Raw genomic sequence first — 19522 nt, 5'->3', positions numbered from 1 at the left:
TTGTTTATTGTTTGAGAAACGTGCGGTAGCCTACAACTCACATAGTTTCGGTTCCCTAGCACGTTCGTGCAACTTCGGATTTCTCTCAAAAATTGAAATTTAAAAAATCGTAGGGTTGTGTTAGGTTAGTCACAACATGCTTGATCTTCTGATTTAGCGGCTGAAGTGGCGTTAATACCAAAACGCAAAACTTCGGAAATCTTCGCAAATTCTTGCAGAGAACCGAAACTACGTGAGTTGTAGGCTTCCCAGAAACGTGGCTATACTACATGTATAACTTATTTTTACATGTGTAGGGTGCATTTGTTTTTATAGTTTAAAAAACCGTACTACTGAACATGTCTTCTAGGAAACGACTTGAAATGTTAAAAGCAGTAGATAAAGAAAATAAAAAGACTGATGTGGCTAAAAAGTTAGGTATCTCCAAATCAACATTATCCACAATTCTCACCCAGTGATCCAGTTTGGAAGACAATAAAATGTAAAAAAAATTCCTAACTTTTAAATTTTATATTTTTGATTTATTACAGCATTGCTTGTACCACTCATATTGGTATTAGATTTTCTACTTTGTTTTTTAACAAGATCGAGTTATGTTCAAAACCCCAAAACAGGCAATCATTGTGATTTCGATATAAAGAACTTCATTATAACAAACTGCCATAATTTTGGTCCCTTCGTGTTCTTTATAATGAAGCTCTACTGTAGTTGGAATCAACAACAAAAGTGCCAAAAAAAAAAACAACTCTGGACAACGTAAAAACACTGACTAAGTTCATTCCATGGAATTCTTTATGCTGTCCAAGCACCAATTGAGACGTTTACGTTCAGATTTTTTTTTTTGGCGTGGTCTTGCAGAACCAAAAAATTTTTTTTTTCAAGATTTTTTTTTTTTTTACTAGTGGGAACTTGATAGTGGTTGCGGTGACTTCCGTGTTTTTTTTTTTTAAATTCCAATTCCCCTCACATATTCATTACGTCAGTGCTCCATTGTCATCCCATTTCTTTTTATTATCTCAATTGACGTTGATTTCAGTTGATAATTATTTCACTTTGTCTAGCCTTTTATGAAATGGTTAGTACGAGCTTGTGTTCACCGGCTGCTGATGGTGGTGAGTGTCGTGAATGTCCTCAGAACAAGGAGTTCCCGTGGAAGGATCGCAGGTCGGGCTTCGTGCGTGCTCAGGAGCCCTCGGCGCTGGAGATAGCCGCCGAGCAGATGAGGGTGTGGCCGGCGTTGGACCCAGGTGAGCGCTCGGGTCTCCCGTCGGTCCGACGGCCGCTGTGCCGCTGTCGCTGGGCCTGGACTAGCAGCGTTAACGTCCCACAACGAATTTGAACAATGAAAACCTTTCAGCCAGTTGAGTTTGGTTTTTACATTGTGAACATCTTTCCAACCAAAACAATTTTGGATCGATCCATCACAATGTTACTTGTGTTGTGTGGAGACTTGTGGTCGTGGAGTCACTTTTTTTATCTCGTCATTGCCATATTTTTATCATGTGTTAATGGTCTTGACCAGTGATGATTTTTTTTCTAATTATGGATTACAATCCGTGGGATTAAACATTCGTCATTGCCATATTTTTATTATGCAGTAATGGTCTTGGACCAGTGATGATTTTTTTTGTAATTATGAATTACGATCCCTGGGATTAAACATTCACTTCCATTAAATAAAGTAATTTTAATCTGTTTCCACAATGATAAACAATATATATACTTCAGCCAATGTTTTGGGCATCTAACCAAGTAAGTACAGACCATGAACTGGAAAAAAAACTAAGGCTTCATGTGGTTACCATCCCACTAATATTATAAATGTGAAAGTTTGGATAGATGGATGTTCTTTACTCAATCACGCCAGAATGGCTGAATGGATCTGGATGAAATTTGGCCTATAGAGATTTATATATAGAACAGATAGAGATAGTGGGAGGTATATATGTAGATGTGAAGAGATAAATAGAGATAGAGGGATACATAGATATTTATAGATGTAGATAGAGATAAATATATATTTATAGATATGGATATATGATTTGTATATGTGTAACTACAAACATATTAGAAAACAAAACTGAATGAGGCATTGCAATGCATGCCGAGCATTAGCTAGATAATGGAATCTTTTCAATGTTAGTAATCTCTTATTTTTCAGCTTTTTTCTGTAGTGGTCTATAGTGTCTAGATTACATACAGACCACCAATAAATAACAATACACTGGCGGAAAAATGCCTGTCGGGATCTGAAAGAGATACAAGTTATTTTGCACACTTGATATTCAAATTAAGAAGACAATTACTAGGGACAGGAAAAATTTGCGGGTTCAATGACCTGTAGAATGAACTCCATAGTTCTACGTACACTCGGTCAAATGTGACCCACTCATTGGCTGCCGTCTTGTGAGACGTCCCAACGTAGCAGCCTGTGATTCGATACAGCTTTGGTTGGGTGTTTCTCATTGGCCCAGAGTCATCTAAGTGAGTTGTGAGCCAATAACAGAGGCTGCATTGAGGTATCGTATAACTATTTGTATTTTAGCCTATCGCGAAATGAACTCGCGAATTTTTCCGGTCTCTAACAATTACCAACTATGTCTGATTTCGGAAAAGGGTCCCCTCCACCCTTCGTTCAGCCCGGGCAACGCCGGGTACTGCAGCCAGTGTAATCACGCTCCTGTGTTTGTGGCGCGGGCAGACAAGCAGAGCGAGCTGGTGAGCAGCGAGGAGTCGACGCTCTACAGCCAGGCCATCCACTACGCCAACAGGATGGTGTACCTGCTGGTGCCCCTGGACAGCAGCGGCCGCAACCACAAGCACGACTCTGCCTTCGACGACGAGCGCATCAGCAACAGCATCACCAACAGGTAGTCCATGTCACGTCCAGGCAGCTAGGGGGATACGGACCTCGCTCCCACAGGGGTCTGGTCCGGGTCCGTGTGCCCTTTGCGTACGGTGGCACCCGCCGTGAGCTTTCGTTATGAAAACATCCTCCGAATTGGCCCCCAAAATAATAATGTAATTAATATGTGAGATGTATTTCAACTAAAAAGAGCTGTTGCCGTTGTGCACGCACGGAAATAATAATTCACGGCCATGAAAAAAAGAGTTACTTGGAATCTGTGACCGTGCTACTTCAAATCATGCCGTAACTCTTATTGGCGTCATCATTTCAAAACCATGCAAATCGAGCATTTCTTTGAGTGACAAGTAATTAAAAATTAATTTTGTTTAAAATATTGTGTCAAATGACCCTTGACCCAATGAATTCATGTGTACGAACATTCGCAGGAAGGACTGTCATTAAGTAAACGATTATAGACAAGATTTTATGGATTTATTTTCGGGTCGGTTTCGTTTTTAAAACGGGAGATTTTTGTGTTACTATTTGTATTTTTTTATGAGTTTCGGTTATTTATAATATTACGATCGCAGGCAGGATCGCTACGCGCGCCAGGTTCGGAGTTGGCTGGTGGCCCCTGCACGGCCACTGACGTCATGCGCGCATCAGTGCGGCTTGACCTCACCACCCCTCCCCCCTTCCTCTGCGAAATCCTTCCTCGGGGCTGTTATATATCGCTGAGTGGCCTTGAGAATTCCATGGGCCGCCGCAGAGTGGCATTAATGAACACCGCCCTTTCTGGACTTTTCGCGCTTCGGGTCGGCCCGGGTAGGCGTGACTCGTCACAGCCGCTCTCGACGGTTCGAGAAAGGTGCCACAAGTATATGAGCAGCGACGTCGGCTTCCGCGGGAGTTCCGAGAGTTCGGAGAGTTCCACGAGTGAAGGGAAGAAGTGCGACATCGGCGAAGAGGGTGAGAGACCCCCTCAAGAGTGTCGTGACACTGGATCGAGAAAGAGCGACTGAGTGGCGCGAGACTGTGTGTGTGGACAGATCTGAGGTAAGGAGTGAACCACTCTTTAGTCTAGCTCAAGTGAGGAGTGCGAACTGTAGAACTTGACAGATTTAGAGTTATTTTGCGAATAAACATTTTTAAGTGCCTGTGATTGGTGGTCGGACTTTTTTTTTTAGTTCAATTGTTTATTACTAATGTAAATATTAGTAATTATTAAAACTGTATTAAAACATAATTGATCTGTCCCTTACAAATCCAGTTCTCCCCTTATAAATATACAGTCAAACCTCTATCTATCGAACTCGCATATGTATCGATTGTCCGTGTTTATCGTATACTTTCTACGGTCCCGGCAAAATTGCCATACAACTAAGGTTAAAAAAGTCCGCTTGTACCGATGTTCGAATTATCGTTTTGTCCGCATTGATCGTACAAAATATGTGGTCCCGTCACTATAAATTATAATAGATGATTGTTTAACCATAAAGATTTTGCAGAAATAACCATTTCTTAGAAAGAAACCGTCATAAAAACAGTAACGATAGTATACAGTAGTAGAAATCACCTTAAATCTGCAGCCAAGTAATGGAGCACGTAAATATGAAGAAAAGACAAATGAACAACTTACGAAGAAATATGGATGATGTACCATAACTACAGTACAAACCCAATTGTTATCCTAAGATAATTACCATAAAAAGAACTAAAGATTCTTTGTCGATACCATAATTACTACAGAAGCACGATAGCTACCACATTTGCACTACAGTTACCGTAACAACCGAGATGTATATTTACCGTGACGGTAATATATTTATTTATGACATATTAAAATTAAAGAACATTATTGAAAAAAAGGATGTTAAATTTTTATATGTACGTTTGGCACATCTTGCGAAGAAATAATACGATCTGAAAGAATGCAGTACTACTACGAAAAGTGAAAAGGGTAATCGTGGATTTTTAGGTTATGGCAGTCTCTCTTGTTTTTCAGTAATATCGGCCGAAAATTAACAAGCGTATCGGAAGTCGGTAGAAATGTTGATTCAACTAAATATTGGCAAAATCGGCTTTTTCAGTACAGCTCTACATTTGATGACATGAGTAAACATATTTCAGACTTCAGGATATTGAAAAAGACTTTAATTTCCATGTAGATTTATTGTGCGTATGTTTTTTTTTCTTGCAAGTGTAAATTGAATTAAGTAAAATACTTCCATTTTTATTTATTTTTCAACTAATTAACTTTAATGACAAGTAACTGATATATTTCTGACACTAATTTTGAGGTTGAAATATTTTTTAAATTTCTTAGAGTGAAGTCCACATCTATTGAATGTCCGCATCTACTGAATTTTTTTGTTGGTCCCCTGAAAAACGATAGAGGTTTGACTGTAGCATTATTTTCAACAAATTCATCATGTGCTTGTTTCACAATACAGTAGAACCTCGATGATACGTTCCCGTTTCATACATTTTCCCGTGTCATACGCCGATTAATTTTGGTCCCGCCGAAAGTTCTATATTTACAATGGTTTACTTTCCCGTAACATACACTTATAAAATTATTAATTTCCCGTTTCATACGTTTTTACGAAACGGAAAAGTTCTAAAATTCACAATTTTTTTTTGTTATGTTCCTCCCGATAAACTACGTTTTAATACTTTTATTTTGAAAAACGTTCATTGTTTACCTTTGCAAACGTAAGAAAATAACTTTATCGCACCATAGATATGGATAGTATCAGGAAGACTGTGCACTTCGCTAGTAGAGTCTATGGCCAGCACCAAGCGAGACTAGTGGTGCAAACTAGCAATGATTATGAAAATGGTGCACGCGCTTTACCAAGGCATGGATCTCATATTTTGTGCATTCATTAATATTTGAACTGAATATACCCGTTTGTTATTGTTTTCTTACGATCAGATTTTTTTTTTAGATTTCTCAAGTTAAAATTTTATTGAAAATTGTTCTGTTGCATAAATTTGTTTGTAAAATGAAACAAACAAGCAAAAATTTCTGACTTTCTTTTTACAATAGCCTAAATTTTTTATTTCTAATTTAGGCTTGGTGGCTTCCCCCCCCGTTTTCATGAAAGGACTTCATAACATTTTGTAAGGCCACTGTTTCTCATGTCAGCTTTACTTGATTATGGACTGTATTTTACATTTCTGGTGGTTTTATTATATGTATATATATACTGATGAAAGCATATCTTTCATTAATATAATGCATTTATTTACACATTATGTATTTAAGTTTAATCTGACATTGTGCTAGTATGCTAGATTGAAAGAAAAAAATTATTATTGCCATTCCCTTTTCATACACTTTCCCGCATCATACACCATTTTTGTGCCCTCCGTTGAAAAGTGTATGACGGGTTCTACTGTACTTAATTCACCAAAACAGTGACATTTTAACTGATAAATGATGCATTTTCACAGTATAACTACTCATAACAATAAAAATAAATCTGCAAGTACAGTAAGTCCCTTTTATGATGTGTCTGAACGGCACGTAGAAATTTATACTAATTTACAGCAGAATTTTATAATTAAAAGACTGAAATGGTGTATGGTTTATAGGTCCATGTTAAATTAAAATTTTTTTAAAACTTATCATGAATAAAATTTAGTGAAATTTTCTTAAGAGTGTTTTACTAATTGTGCATTAGAAAGATTTTACAATATCTTAATGTAAAAATTGGTAAATAATAACAGTTGCAAGATGAAAAACAAAACAAAGAAGTAAAATTTTTTCCAATCTCTTGAGGCCGTACATTAATATATAACGTTCATTTAATTTAATGTTTTAAAAGATATTTTTTTTTGTATTTTCATTATGTTTTGATTAAAACATGCTGAAATTTCCGTTAATTTGTTTGGATTTCTTGCTTTAATATGCTTTTTCGGTGTAATATGGTGTATTGGTATGGTTTCCAGTGTTAATTTGGGGTTTATCGTTTTCCACCATCTATTCTTTTTTCCTAATAATAAGGGGAACGTGGCAAATCCTTTCCTGTGATGCGTGTGGGCAAATCCCTTCCTGTGATGTATTTGGAAAAATCCCTTCCTGTGATGCGTGTGGGCCAATCCCTTCCTGCGATGCGTGTGGGCAAATCCTGTCCTGCGATGCGTGTGAGCAAATCCCTTCCTGCGATGCGTGTGGGCAAATCCCTTCCTGTGATGCGTGTGGGCAAATCCCTTCCTGCGATGCATGTGGGCAAATCCCTTCCTGCGATGCGTGTGAGCAAATCCCTTCCTGCGATGCGTGTGAGCAAATCCCTTCCTGCGATGCGTGTGGGCACATCCCTTCCTGCGATGCGTGTGGGCAGATCCCTTCCTGAGATGCGTGTGGGCAAATCCATTCCTGTGATGCGTTCGGGCAGATCCCTTCCTACGATGCGTGCGGGCAGATCCCTTCCTGCGATGCATGCGGGCAGATCCCTTCCTGCCTTGCGTTCGGGCAGATCCCTTCCTACGATGCGTGTGGGCAGATCCGTTCCTGTGATGCGTGTGGGCACATCCCTTCCTGCGATGCGTGTGGGCAAATCCCTTCCTGTGATGTGTGTGGGCAAATCCCTTCCTGTGATGCGTTCGGGCAAATCCCTTCCTGCGATGCGTGTGGGCAAATCCCTTCCTGTGATGCGTGTGGGCAAAACCTCTCCTGCGATGCGTGTGGGCAGATCCCTTCCTGTGATGCGTGTGGGCAGATCCCTTCCTGTGATGCGTGTGGGCAGATCCCTTCCTGTGATGCGTGTGAGCAAATCCCTTCCTGCGATGCGTGTGGGCAAATCCCTTCCTGTGATGCGTGTGGGCACATCCCTTCCTGCGATGCGTGTGGGCAGATCCCTTCCTGTGATGCGTGTGGGCAGATCCCTTCCTGTGATGCGTGTGGGCAGATCCCTTCCTGCGATGCGTGTGGGCAGATCCCTTCCTGTGATGCGTGTGGGCAGATCCCTTCCTGTGATGCGTGTGGGCAGATCCCTTCCTGTGATGCGTGTGAGCAAATCCCTTCCTGCGATGCGTGTGGGCAAATCCCTTCCTGTGATGCGTGTGGGCACATCCCTTCCTGCGATGCGTGTGGGCAGATCCCTTCCTGTGATGTGTGTGGGCAAATCCCTTCCTGTGATGCGTTCGGGCAAATCCCTTCCTGCGATGCGTGTGGGCAAATCCCTTCCTGTGATGCGTGTGGGCAAAACCTCTCCTGCGATGCGTGTGGGCAGATCCCTTCCTGTGATGCGTGTGGGCAGATCCCTTCCTGTGATGCGTGTGGGCAGATCCCTTCCTGTGATGCGTGTGAGCAAATCCCTTCCTGCGATGCGTGTGGGCAAATCCCTTCCTGTGATGCGTGTGGGCACATCCCTTCCTGCGATGCGTGTGGGCAGATCCCTTCCTGCGATGCGTGTGGGCAGATCCCTTCCTGTGATGCGTGTGGGCAGATCCCTTCCTGTGATGCGTGTGAGCAAATCCCTTCCTGCGATGCGTGCGGGCAGATCCTTTCCTGCGATGCGTGTGGGCAGATCCCTTCCTGCGATGCGTGTGGGCAAATCCCTGCATGTGATGCGTGTGGGCAGATCCCTTCCTGTGATGGGTTCGGGCAGATCCCTTCCTACGATGCGTGCGGGCAGATCCCTTCCTGCGATGCGTGTGGGCAGATCCCTTCCTGCGATGCGTGTGGGCAGATCCCTTCCTGTGATGCGTGTGGGCAGATCCCTTCCTGCGATGCGTGTGGGCAAATCCCTTTCTGAAATGCGTGTGGGCAAATCCCTATCTGCGATGCGTGTGGGCAAATCCCTTCCTGCGATGCGTGTGGGCAGATCCCTGCCTGCGACGTGTGTGGCAGTGTGGTAGTGTGGTAGCGCCACGCCGCCGTGTGACGTGCGGTGGTGGTCGCCGCAGCATGGCCGAGTCGGACAGCGTGGACGCCGAGTCGGGCTTCGAGGAGCAGGACCCGGGCGAGACGGGCTCCACGGTGGTGCGCCTGGTGTCCCGCTTCGTGGACAAGGTGTGCACGGAGGGTGCCGTGTCGGCGGAGCACGTGCGCTGCCTGCACCAGATGGTGCCCGGCGTGGTGCACATGCACATCGAGACCCTGGAGGCCGTGCACCGCGAGTCCAAGAGGCTGCCGCCCATTCAGAAGGTGCGCTTCCGCTTTTCCCTAATCACGTCCAGCAGAGTAGCTCGGCTTCCGGGTTGTGGCCGCGTCCTCGGCGAATAATTCCACCTGCGTTTCGGTCTACATTGCCGTTGCCATCACGCTAGGTAACTTCTCCCTGATGATTCATTTTATTTATTTATTTATTAATATTGTAACATGCCCACCAACAGCCGAGGGCTTTAGCGGTGGGCACGACACATATATACAAGGACAACATATAAACAATGCAAACAAAATACAAACAGACAAGTAAAGTTAAAATATGTATAACTATTAAAAATAAACATCAAAATATAAAATGCATAAAAAGAAATAAAAAACATAGACATTACAGTTTAATGAAATTACTAATTGCAGGCTTATGTAAAAATAAATTAAAAAAAAAAAGGAAAATACATTATATACCTAGCTACACTTTTACAGATTAAGGTGATGGTGACTGCAATGTCGACTGAAATGACGGTGAATTATTCGCCAAGGACTCGGCTACAACCCAGAAGCCAAGCTACTTCAGACAATGGTCGTGAAAGCCTGCGAACTTAATCATGTCTAACAAAGTTGAATTTACAGTGTCGTAACGTGAGGAGTTTAATTCGTGCTCATACGAAACACACACGTACAAATACCCCTGACACTTTGTGTTATCCTTGTGGCTAACCTACTGAACGTGTTTTTTTACGATGATTTATTTTTTAGGTGATTCACAACAAAATAATGTGGCATAGTAAAACATTGTAATACTCTGTTAATTGTGATGTGTCCATCCCGTTTCTTGGTCCGCAGTTTTTCAGCAAAATTATTGGCACCAAGGACCGTAAATATAATCCCAGTACCGTAGAAAGCTTAACAGCCAAACCTTTCACAGTGAAAATACACAAAATGCCATTGCTGGGGACTAACACACACACGTATCTTTTTTAACTTCACTTTAAGCCAATGAATAGATGCTAAAAGCACCCTGTGGGACATTAGAAATTGTAAATCTTTTAAAATTGTGTTTGAGAGGATAGGAGGTGCAGGGGAAACTCCGGGGAGACTGGCCGAAGCAAGAGGGTGTGAGTGGGTCCCTGATGAGAGTCCCCACGTGTCTGCAGCCCAAGATCCTGACCCCGAGCATGCTGCCGGGCGAGGTGGCGCTCATGGAGGGACTGCGCGTGTACCTGCTGCCCGACGGACGCGAGGAGGGCACGGGCGGCGTGCTGGGGGGCCCGCCCTTCCTGCCGGCCGAGGGCGCCATCTTCCTCACCAACTACCGCATCATCTTCAAGGGCACGCCCTGCGACCCGTTCGGTGAGTGGGGGGTTGCTGCCGCTCCCGCTTTGCAGGTCTGTACTTCGTCGGGCACGCAACTGGTGTCCGTAGGTCCATGACGGTCACGTGAATCACGGGAAAGTGAGGAAACTGAAAAATCAACATTTACACTAGGCACCTTTGAGTACTCAAAATTTTATTTTTTAGTTTGTTTTTTGTAATGCTAGACTTGAGGCTTGTTGCTTTTCAAAAACTCGAAATTTGAGCTATCTTATTTTCTTGTTCTGTACGTTTTGATAAATGCGACTCTTTCATTATTTTGGAATAAAAGTCTTACCACTCTTATATAATTTACTTTAATAACATAAAATTACCTGCCATGTATACATAAATACAGTAGAACCTACCTAATTTTAACATACCCGGGGATGCAGTTGTCAGTATTGAATTTCCAAACATTACAGCTTGCACCGGACATGTTTGTACATTTTTTAAATTTCCTAATTGTTTTGAAATAAGTTGAAGAAAGTTTAGAATTAACTTAGGAAATTTTGTCGGAATATCTCTACAGTGATTACCAGATCGATTATAGTTTTTTTTACCAACGGTTGGATACTGACCTTTACCAGAATTTTTTGCATTTTGAATGTCCGGTGAAAGGATTTTTAAAACTATGCTTGCAGTAGAAATAACTTTGGGAAAATTTTGTCGGAATATCTCTACAGTGATTACCGGAATCGATTATAGTTTTTTTTACCAACAGTTGGATACTGATCTCTACCAGAATTTTTTTTCATTTTGAGCGTCCAGTGAAAGGATTTTTAAAAACTATGCTTGCAGTAGAAATAACTTTGGGAAAAATTTGTCAGAATATCTCTACAGTGATTACCATATTGATTATAGTTTTTTTATCGACGGTTGGATACTGATCTCTACCAGAATTTTTTGCGTTTTGAACGTCCAGTGAGAGGGGTTTTGAAAAACTGTGCTTGCAGTAGAAATAACTTTGGGAAATTTTTTTCGGAATATCTCTACAGTGATTATCGGATCGATTATAGTTTTTTTTACCGACGGTTGGATACTAATCTCTACAAGAATTTTGTGCGTTTTGAACGTCCGGTGAGAGGGGTTTTGAAAAACTATGCTTGCAGTAGAAATAATTTTGGGAAAAATTTGTCGGAATATCTCTACAGTGATTACCGGATTGATTATATATATATATATATATTTTTTTTTACCGATGGTTGGATACTGATCTCTACCAGAATTTTTTGTGTTTTTAACGTCAAGTGAGCGGATTTTTAAAAACTTTGGGAAATTTTGTCGTAATATCTCTACAGTGATAACCAGATCGATTATAAACAGTTGGATACTAATATCTACCAGAATTTTGTGCGTTTTGAACATCCAGTGAGAGGATTTTTAAAAACTATGCTTTCAGTAGAAATAACTTTGGGAAAATTTTGTCGGAACATCTCTACAGTGATTACCGGATCGACTATAGTTTTTTTTACCAACGGTTGGATACTGACCTTTACCAGAATTTTTTGCATTTTGAATGTCCGGTGAAAGGATTTTTAAAACTATGCTTGCAGTAGAAATAACTTTGGGAAAATTTTGTCGGAATATCTCTACAGTGATTACAGGAATCAATCATAGTTTTTTTTACCGACGGTTGGATACTGATCTCTACCAGAATTTTGTGCTTTTTTGAACGTGCAGCGAGAGAGTCATTTTGGAAATAAACGGTGTCTGACAGCTTGCGAGCAGCTGGTGGTGCGGGCGTTCCCCGTCACGTCGCTCACGAAGGAGAAGCGAGTCACCGTGCAGTACCTCGCTCACCTGGACCAGTGGCTGCAGGAGGGGCTCCAGCTCCGGTCCTGCACCTTCCAGGTGAGGTGTCCACGTTCTGAGGCCAGCTTATGTTAGCGACTGTGTGTGGTTGTGATCATAGGCGTCAGAAGTCCAATAAAATGTTCTGTTTACTTTTCCTAAGATTTATATGTAAATGGAGTTCCATAAATCTACTATTTCCCAAGATTTTAGTGTGAATGTTTTTTTTTTTTAATTTTATTATAAAGAAAAAAAAGGATATAATGGTTATAATTGGCCCAGTGATCATGGCGCAATGGCAGGCGTACTCACATCTGGAACTGGGGGAGGCGGTGGGCAGGCAGCAGGCAGGCCAGGTCCAGCATAAATCTCTCGAAACACGTGAACTCCCCATTTAGTCGACGTATTTAAGTTAGGAATGTGTCCTGACGCTGCCTGTACCAAGGTTTTTTTTTTGACGTGACAACGTCTTATAAATCGACGAACGCCGGCTGCACGCACGAAAACTTTGTCATGTTCCGCCTCGAGCCGAGTGTGCAAGAAACGGCTAGCCACAGTTGCGAGAAAAAATCTGCCATGATATCAAACAGGTTAAGGCGGGCTTTTTTAACTAGTAATTGGTTCGTGATTATATTCAAACAAATTATTTAAATTAGATTTGCAAAAAACTGTAAATAATATTTGAAAATTAAAAAAGTATGCGATTTTTTCATCAATGTTTTCTTATGACGTTATCATGGAAAATTATCGTCCGTAAACCGACTTTACAGACAACCCTTTTTTTTTTTTTGCAATTATTTGGGTAAAACAAACCTTGTTATTACAAAGTCCCTTCAGGTTTGTAATAATGGTTGTAGTGAGAAGTTTATTTATTATATGTTCACACTAGTGAAAAGTCCAGGAAGAGTCAATGGGAATTTTCCACTGATAGTAATTTTGGGGGGGGAAAATGTCATGCTGAAGTCTGATATCATCCATACTGTGAAATCATTTGTTTCAGATGCTGTATTAGTGCTTAATCATTAGGCCTGTGCGCAAGCTTCGGCTATGCAAATCGATCAAACCTCTTTTTGATATTTGATTTTGACTTTGCCTGAAAATTTGCTATTCATTTAATTTGAAGCTTTGGTTACGATGTTACAATACGAAGCTTCACGTCTGACATGAAGATAGGCCTTTTGTTTTGATGCTTCTAACATGGAAGCCTAAGATTCGCTCCTGAAAATATTTAGCTCTTTTTCTTGTGTTGAAAAATGTTTTTGCACGTATGAAAGTTTTGTTGCTTGAAAAAAAAAATTAAATATGACACTCATGTTTTCTTTTACGAATACCCAATGATAATTTATAATTTTTCTCGAAATGTTGTTTTTAATTGGGGCCCAAATTGGTTAATCACTTTAATCTGTTCAAGCATTACAAAATGTTGAAATATTATTTTTTACTTCAATCCAGTATTTTATAAAAATAAGTCTAATACAGCCTTTGATGAGGACAATATTCAGAATCCAATTTGACTTTGCGAATATTTTAAACGTTCCATCTAATATTCGCTTCGCATGGAAAAAAAAAAACTAGTGTTCGCACAGGCCTGATTGTGGCCGCACGTATGGTGACCGTCTTTGGGATGGGGGGGGGGGGATGCTTCCAGCTGATAAAGGTGGCGTTTGACGAGGAGGTGATCAGCGAGAACATTGAGTGCTTCCGCAAGTCCGTGCACCGGGTGCGCCACCCCACCGACATCCTGGACCACTTCGCGTTCTACGGCCAGGGCGCGGTCTCGCAGACCCCGCTGCACAAGGGCAAGGAGAAGAACGCCACGCTCAAGTGAGTTTCCCTGCTCCTAACGCGGTCATTCGCGAAGCTTTTACAAACGGGGCCGTTTCGTCCGGAGATGCACGAGACTGTTAAAATCCAGATGAAACGACACAATAATTAATGACGATGCACCCGCGAACAACTCGATAGGCAGCAAGCGTGCGCGTTGGCACGACTCACCCCCATGATGGTCGAACAACAACTGTCGCTTCGTTTGCCGAAAGCTGCAAAGAGCTACCCACCTCGGCAGGCAGCCAACTTGAAAAAACTTGGCGCTGCTAGCGAGCAGTGCGGGAAGTTCGAAATTCAAACGTTTCTAACGCTGTACACTAAATTAACACAATATTTACAAGTCCAAACAGGGACTGTTTCACTTTGTTATCTTGAGTAAGTTATTTATTACGTACACCGGCTTACCAGGTCTGTTGCGTCCTACGTCAGGCTAATGGGACTGTGGTTCTGGCAGTGTAGCAGCTTTGCGCCTGTCTAGTCAGGTATCTTGTGTTATTGAGGCGGTTGATAAGTGCCACGCTCGCTGGTGCTTTTAGTGCAGTATCCATCGCCTCCAAGCGCAAGGCTCTGAACTGGCATGCTGTCCACTTCATCGTGCCTAGGGCAACTGTGAAATTTGAGTTTTTAACCAGGGGCGCAACAGGGGGGGGGGGGGCAAGGGTATTTTGCCCCCCCTCTGAAACCTTGAAGTGGGGGCAAACGGGAGCAAAGAAAGTGCTGTGTAATCAATTTTTAGATAATAAAACTGCTTAAATAGCACCATTTTCCACCTTGAAATACAAATTTTCCTGGGGGAGGACCCCCGGACCCCCCACATAAATAGGGGGGATCGATGATTCTTTATAAAAACGTATATTGCCCCCCCCTTTGGAAATTTAGTTGTTTCGCCCCTGGTGGTAACCATTACATTACATTATGTTCTCTCGAGACGTGGAAGTGGCAGGTGAAGTTGTGCGGTCGCTTCGGACACAGGGGCTTCGCCAAGAAGACCCTGCTGAAGACGGCGCGCAAGGCGGGCTTCAAGCCGAAGGCGTCGTCCAAGCGCCAGAAGTACGTCCTGCCGAACATGGGCAGCAGCAGCAAGTACCTGACCTCGCCGGGCCGCATGAGCCTCCCGCCGGCCGACCCCGGAGACCTGGGCCACGACGACGACATATCCGGTGACTATCCCGGGCTTATCCGAGCCGACCCCAGCTCAGTAGTCAGTTTTGCTACGTTTGTGCCAAAAAAATGGGTGCATGTACTTGTGTATGCACATTAGAAGTTATACTTTCTTGGCGTAATAAAATAAACTACCTTTTATTTTGTTTGCAATTAATTAATAGAAATAAAATAATAAAAAGACTGTTGGTTAACTATAAATTATACAAACGAAAGTCACCTATAGCACTTAAAAATATTTATACTAAAATAAAAATAGTTAGAGAGACTAAGTGAATCAATCAAAACCCAGTTTAGTTTTTTTTTTGATTTGACTTGCCAGAATATTTACTATTCGTGAAGCTAGGCATTCGTTGAAAAGTTTTAAAACAATTAAGCTTAAGATTCACTCATGATGTGCTGTTTATTTTTGCACTAAAAAGTTTGCTTTTTATGAATGCATCAATATTAATATTATGCACCGTTAGTTTATAATTTTTTTTTGAATGATGGTATATACTGTGCCCAAAATTGTTCAATTTGTTGGTTTTATCACGTAATCTTTTCAAACATTATAAACGTGTGGATCCATAATTTTGTAAAATAAGCGTAATACAGCCTTGCTGAGAACAATATTTTGAATTTGATTGGACTTTGCTAATGTTTTAAGCATTCGGTTTGATTTTGCCTTCTGTTAAAAAAGCTAGTATTTACCACAGGCCTGGTTAGGGGTCGTCCATTAATCACGTGATTTATTTTTTTAGCAAATTTTTAACCCCTCCTCTCCCCTAGTGATTTGTGGTGAGGTTTCAGACTTACCCCCCCCCCCCCCCCCCCCCCAATAAATCACGTTTTTTTTTGGTACGAAATATTTTTTAAAAATTTCAGAATATTATCTTTAAATATAGGTATAATCTAATTTAATTTTGGAAATTTAAGCACGGTGATAAAAACGTCCAGACACACATCAAGGTTGCAGGTTTATTCTCACTGGCATAAAAATAATAAAGGAAAGGCTTACATGTGATATTTATTTACGCATGTATTCGGCGCCAAAATCACAGCCTTACTGGCGACTGGCAAGCCGAGCCGGGTGGTTCACATCGCGGCTGGCGGGAATACTGTCGAGGTCACGCGTCTATTTTCGTTTTAGTAGAAATCTGGCGAAAAAAATAAGTACACGTGATATCTCTCCACGCCCCCCTCCCCTCCCCCCTTGTGATATTTCGTGACTTTTCCCGACAACCCCTCCCCCCCCTCCCTTTTTTCGAGCCTCACGTGATTATTGGATGATCCCTTAGAGCAGCGGTTCCCAAACAGTGGGTCGCGACCCACCGGCGGGTCGCGGAAGGGTTACAGGTGGGTCACGACTCGATCCTAAAACTATCAGAAACCATCGAACAAACCGTCAGAGAAGATAAGAAAAATTCTAAACCAATCTAATTGTATGCAAACACACATCTATTGTTAAATAAATAACTGTTTAGGCTACAAAGTGCTTAGTGTATTTTGTCAACCGTTTTCAAAAAAAAAAGAACACTAGTAATTGTTTATCATTACTCAATCGGTATCTTAAAAAAAAAAGCAAATTTACATATTTGCAATATTTGATGGTAAATTCTATATGCATAAGGAAGGGATGCGATACAAATAAGGTCTTTTTTTTACTCCACCAAGGACAGATAGACCGTGAAGTATTCCTATGAGGAAAGCTGAAACATTTTGGGAATCACTGCCTTAGAGGTTGGTGAGTGGCACGACACGGATCGTGTGCCGGTTTGCAGTGGACGATTTCGAGGTGCCTTCGGTGGGCGTGATCCCGCCGGCGCCGACGGACGCCAAGACCTTGGAGCGCCTGTCGGAGCGCAGCTACGTGCGCGACTGGTACCGCCTGGGGCTGGTGTCGAGCACGCACGCCGGCGCGAGCGCGCGGCAGCAGGGCGAGCCCTTCAGGATCACCACGGCCAACAGCGTGTACATGATGTGCAAGAGGTGACTTCTCTCTCTCCGTTCCACAGGGGGCTGGAGGTGGTGCATAAGCTGGGATGGGTAGCCTCAGCCACTGTGTGTAGCCAACGGCTCCAACGCCCTCCCCGGTTACGTATATGCGGCGTTTCCGCATCCATGCCCATGGGGGCCCCAGGGCGGAAGGGCCTCACCGCTAAGAGCGCTGGGTTACAAAAGAAAAGGAGGGGGGGAAACCCCTGTTTGTGAGGTTTTTTGTGGACCCCCCCCTCCCCCGGGCTCTTCGCGTTCCCGCGACGGCGACGGGGTTTCCCGGGGGAAGGAGTCCTCGGGGTATCCGTGTAACTGGAGACCTGGAAAAATTCGCTGGTTCGTTTCGTGTCACGCCAAAATTCAAATAATCATAACCTTAGTGTGCTGCTTCTGTCATTGGTTCGCTGTTAATCCGGAGGACTGAGGGGCCAGTTAGAGACCCTCGCTGATAGAAGTGTCGAATCACACGCCACCCAGTCGAGACGACTCGCAAGTCAGCGGCCAATGAACAGTTGGCATTTGCCCCGAGTGTGTGGAGGATAGTGGAGTCCATCCTGGAGGTCATTGAACCCGCGAATTTTTCCGGTCTCTACATATAACGTATGAACAGTGATAACTCTCAGAAGGAATAAATTCATTCCAGTTTCTCAAGTGTTGATCGTGAGTTTTATACTTTTCTTAAAGTTGAGCTCATGGTATTAAATGTTCATAAACAATTGGCTCTTGCAAATTTTGGTAGACATTAACGTATTTTGTGGCCACAGTTCACAAGAACGTTGGTTTTTACATTTTTTTTACACCCTACGTCTTCGGTTTCCTGGGGGTTGAGCAGTCGGATCACTTGCTTCCTACCAGGATGTTCGGGGTTGGATTCCCCAGTAGGTTCGGAGACATTTTCTACAAGTGGGAATTTTTGGGGATGTTGCATATTGATTTGGTAGATTTTTTTTCTCAATTTAATTCTGTCTCCTTCAAAACCAAAGCATTCCACTAAAGTTCCATTTTTTTTTTCCATCAGTCGTTTCCATTCCTAATAATAATGTATAGAGTCGTATACATGTTCATTTATATTTGAACACCTGTGTTTTTTAACTTATTGCAAAAAAGGTTAATTGTTTTAAAAGGTTTTGATTATAACAGCTTTATATTCATTTGAAGCACAGTAATGTCTACAGTATTTCGCTGGTTCACAAGCAATGATGTACCTTTTCAAAGTTAGTACAAACAAATACATATTTGTTTTGGTTTTCAGACTGGAAGTGTTGTTTATATTTATGTTGTTTGAAACAGTAAACTGTGCAAAACCATATTTTGTGTAGAGAAAAGATTTTGTAGTAAATTCTGCACGTTAATGTATGTTTATCAAAATGCATTGTGGGAATATCTGTATTTGGCAATATAGACAAAAGAGACAGGGGACTATGTTGGCTGAAGTAAGAGTGTAAGAGACCTGCAGCATTTAAACCTTTGCAGGCTGTTATATTGTATTTTTTTGACCAATTATCTACTTGCATTAGTATCGACTTTGTGAGGCTGTTCCATCGAGGCATAAAGACTGACGAATAGGTGAATACACAAACAAACCACTAGCCGTTCGTTGACCTATTTGCGAGACACGTGATGACAAATGAAACAGCAATTCGAGGAACTTAATCACAGTTTCATTGTTTGTTGGGCACCGCAGTAAAATTTGTTTTTATAACGTGGACATAATGGTGAACATTTTAATTTAAGCGTCTCGCTAGGATTTCCGTTTTTCGACCGGACTTAACCTGTAAGATGTGAATAATTTTATTTGTAAAATGTGTATTGAAAAAAAATTATGGGTATGAGGCTTCGTGAAACTTTTAACTATACTGCTTGGGCCATGGTGTGCTCCCTCTAGACAAAAGAGAGGGGGGAATATGTTCTGTTTGGGGGGAGGGACAGGAAATGAATTTAGCTGAAGTAAGAGAGTAAGGGTGTATGTTTTTTTTTTTTTTTTTGGGGTGGGGAGATAGAAAATGAATTTACCTGAAGTAAGAGTGTATGTTTTTTTTTTTTGGGGGGGGGGGGGGGATAGAAAATGAATTTAGCTGAAGTAAGAGAGTAAGAGTGTATGTTGTTTTGGGGTTGGTGGGGGATAGGAAATGAATTTGTCTGAAGTAAGAGTGTAAGAGTGTATGTTGGGTTGAAGGGGGGGTGATAGTAAATGAATTTAGCTGAAGTAAGAGAGTAAGAGTAAGAGTGTTTGTTGTTTTTGGGGGAGGGGGGGGGGGTGATAGGAAATGAATTTAGCTGAAGTAAGAGAGTAAGAGTGTATGTTGTTTTGGGGTTGGTGGGGGATAGGAAATGAATTTGTCTGAAGTAAGAGTGTAAGAGTGTATGTTGGGTTTGGGGGGGGGGGGGGGGTGAAGTAAGAGAGCGAGAGAGACCTGCAGCTGACGGCAGGCCGTGTGCTCTCTCTGTCC

At 42.2% G+C, this 19522-nt stretch overlaps 1 protein-coding gene across 1 annotated transcript in view; it reads left to right on the top strand.

Annotated features, from left to right (window-relative positions):
* LOC134538835 (myotubularin-related protein 13) overlaps window positions 1–19522 on the top strand; it is a 127948-nt gene that overhangs the window by 63905 nt on the left and 44521 nt on the right. Inside the window, exons 13-20 of the mRNA XM_063380364.1 lie at window positions 1136–1247; window positions 2702–2870; window positions 8765–9005; window positions 10118–10313; window positions 12034–12167; window positions 13756–13931; window positions 14907–15094; window positions 16859–17066. Coding sequence (XP_063236434.1) covers window positions 1136–1247; window positions 2702–2870; window positions 8765–9005; window positions 10118–10313; window positions 12034–12167; window positions 13756–13931; window positions 14907–15094; window positions 16859–17066 — 1424 coding nt within the window. The remainder of the gene's footprint in view (window positions 1–1135; window positions 1248–2701; window positions 2871–8764; window positions 9006–10117; window positions 10314–12033; window positions 12168–13755; window positions 13932–14906; window positions 15095–16858; window positions 17067–19522) is intronic.

Source organism: Bacillus rossius, chromosome 14 (genome assembly GCF_032445375.1).
Source record: "Bacillus rossius redtenbacheri isolate Brsri chromosome 14, Brsri_v3, whole genome shotgun sequence".
In the NCBI taxonomy this organism is placed as follows: Eukaryota; Metazoa; Arthropoda; class Insecta; order Phasmatodea; family Bacillidae; genus Bacillus; species Bacillus rossius.
Note: the sequence above shows the minus strand (reverse complement) of the source record. Positions and strands in the feature narration are given on the sequence as shown.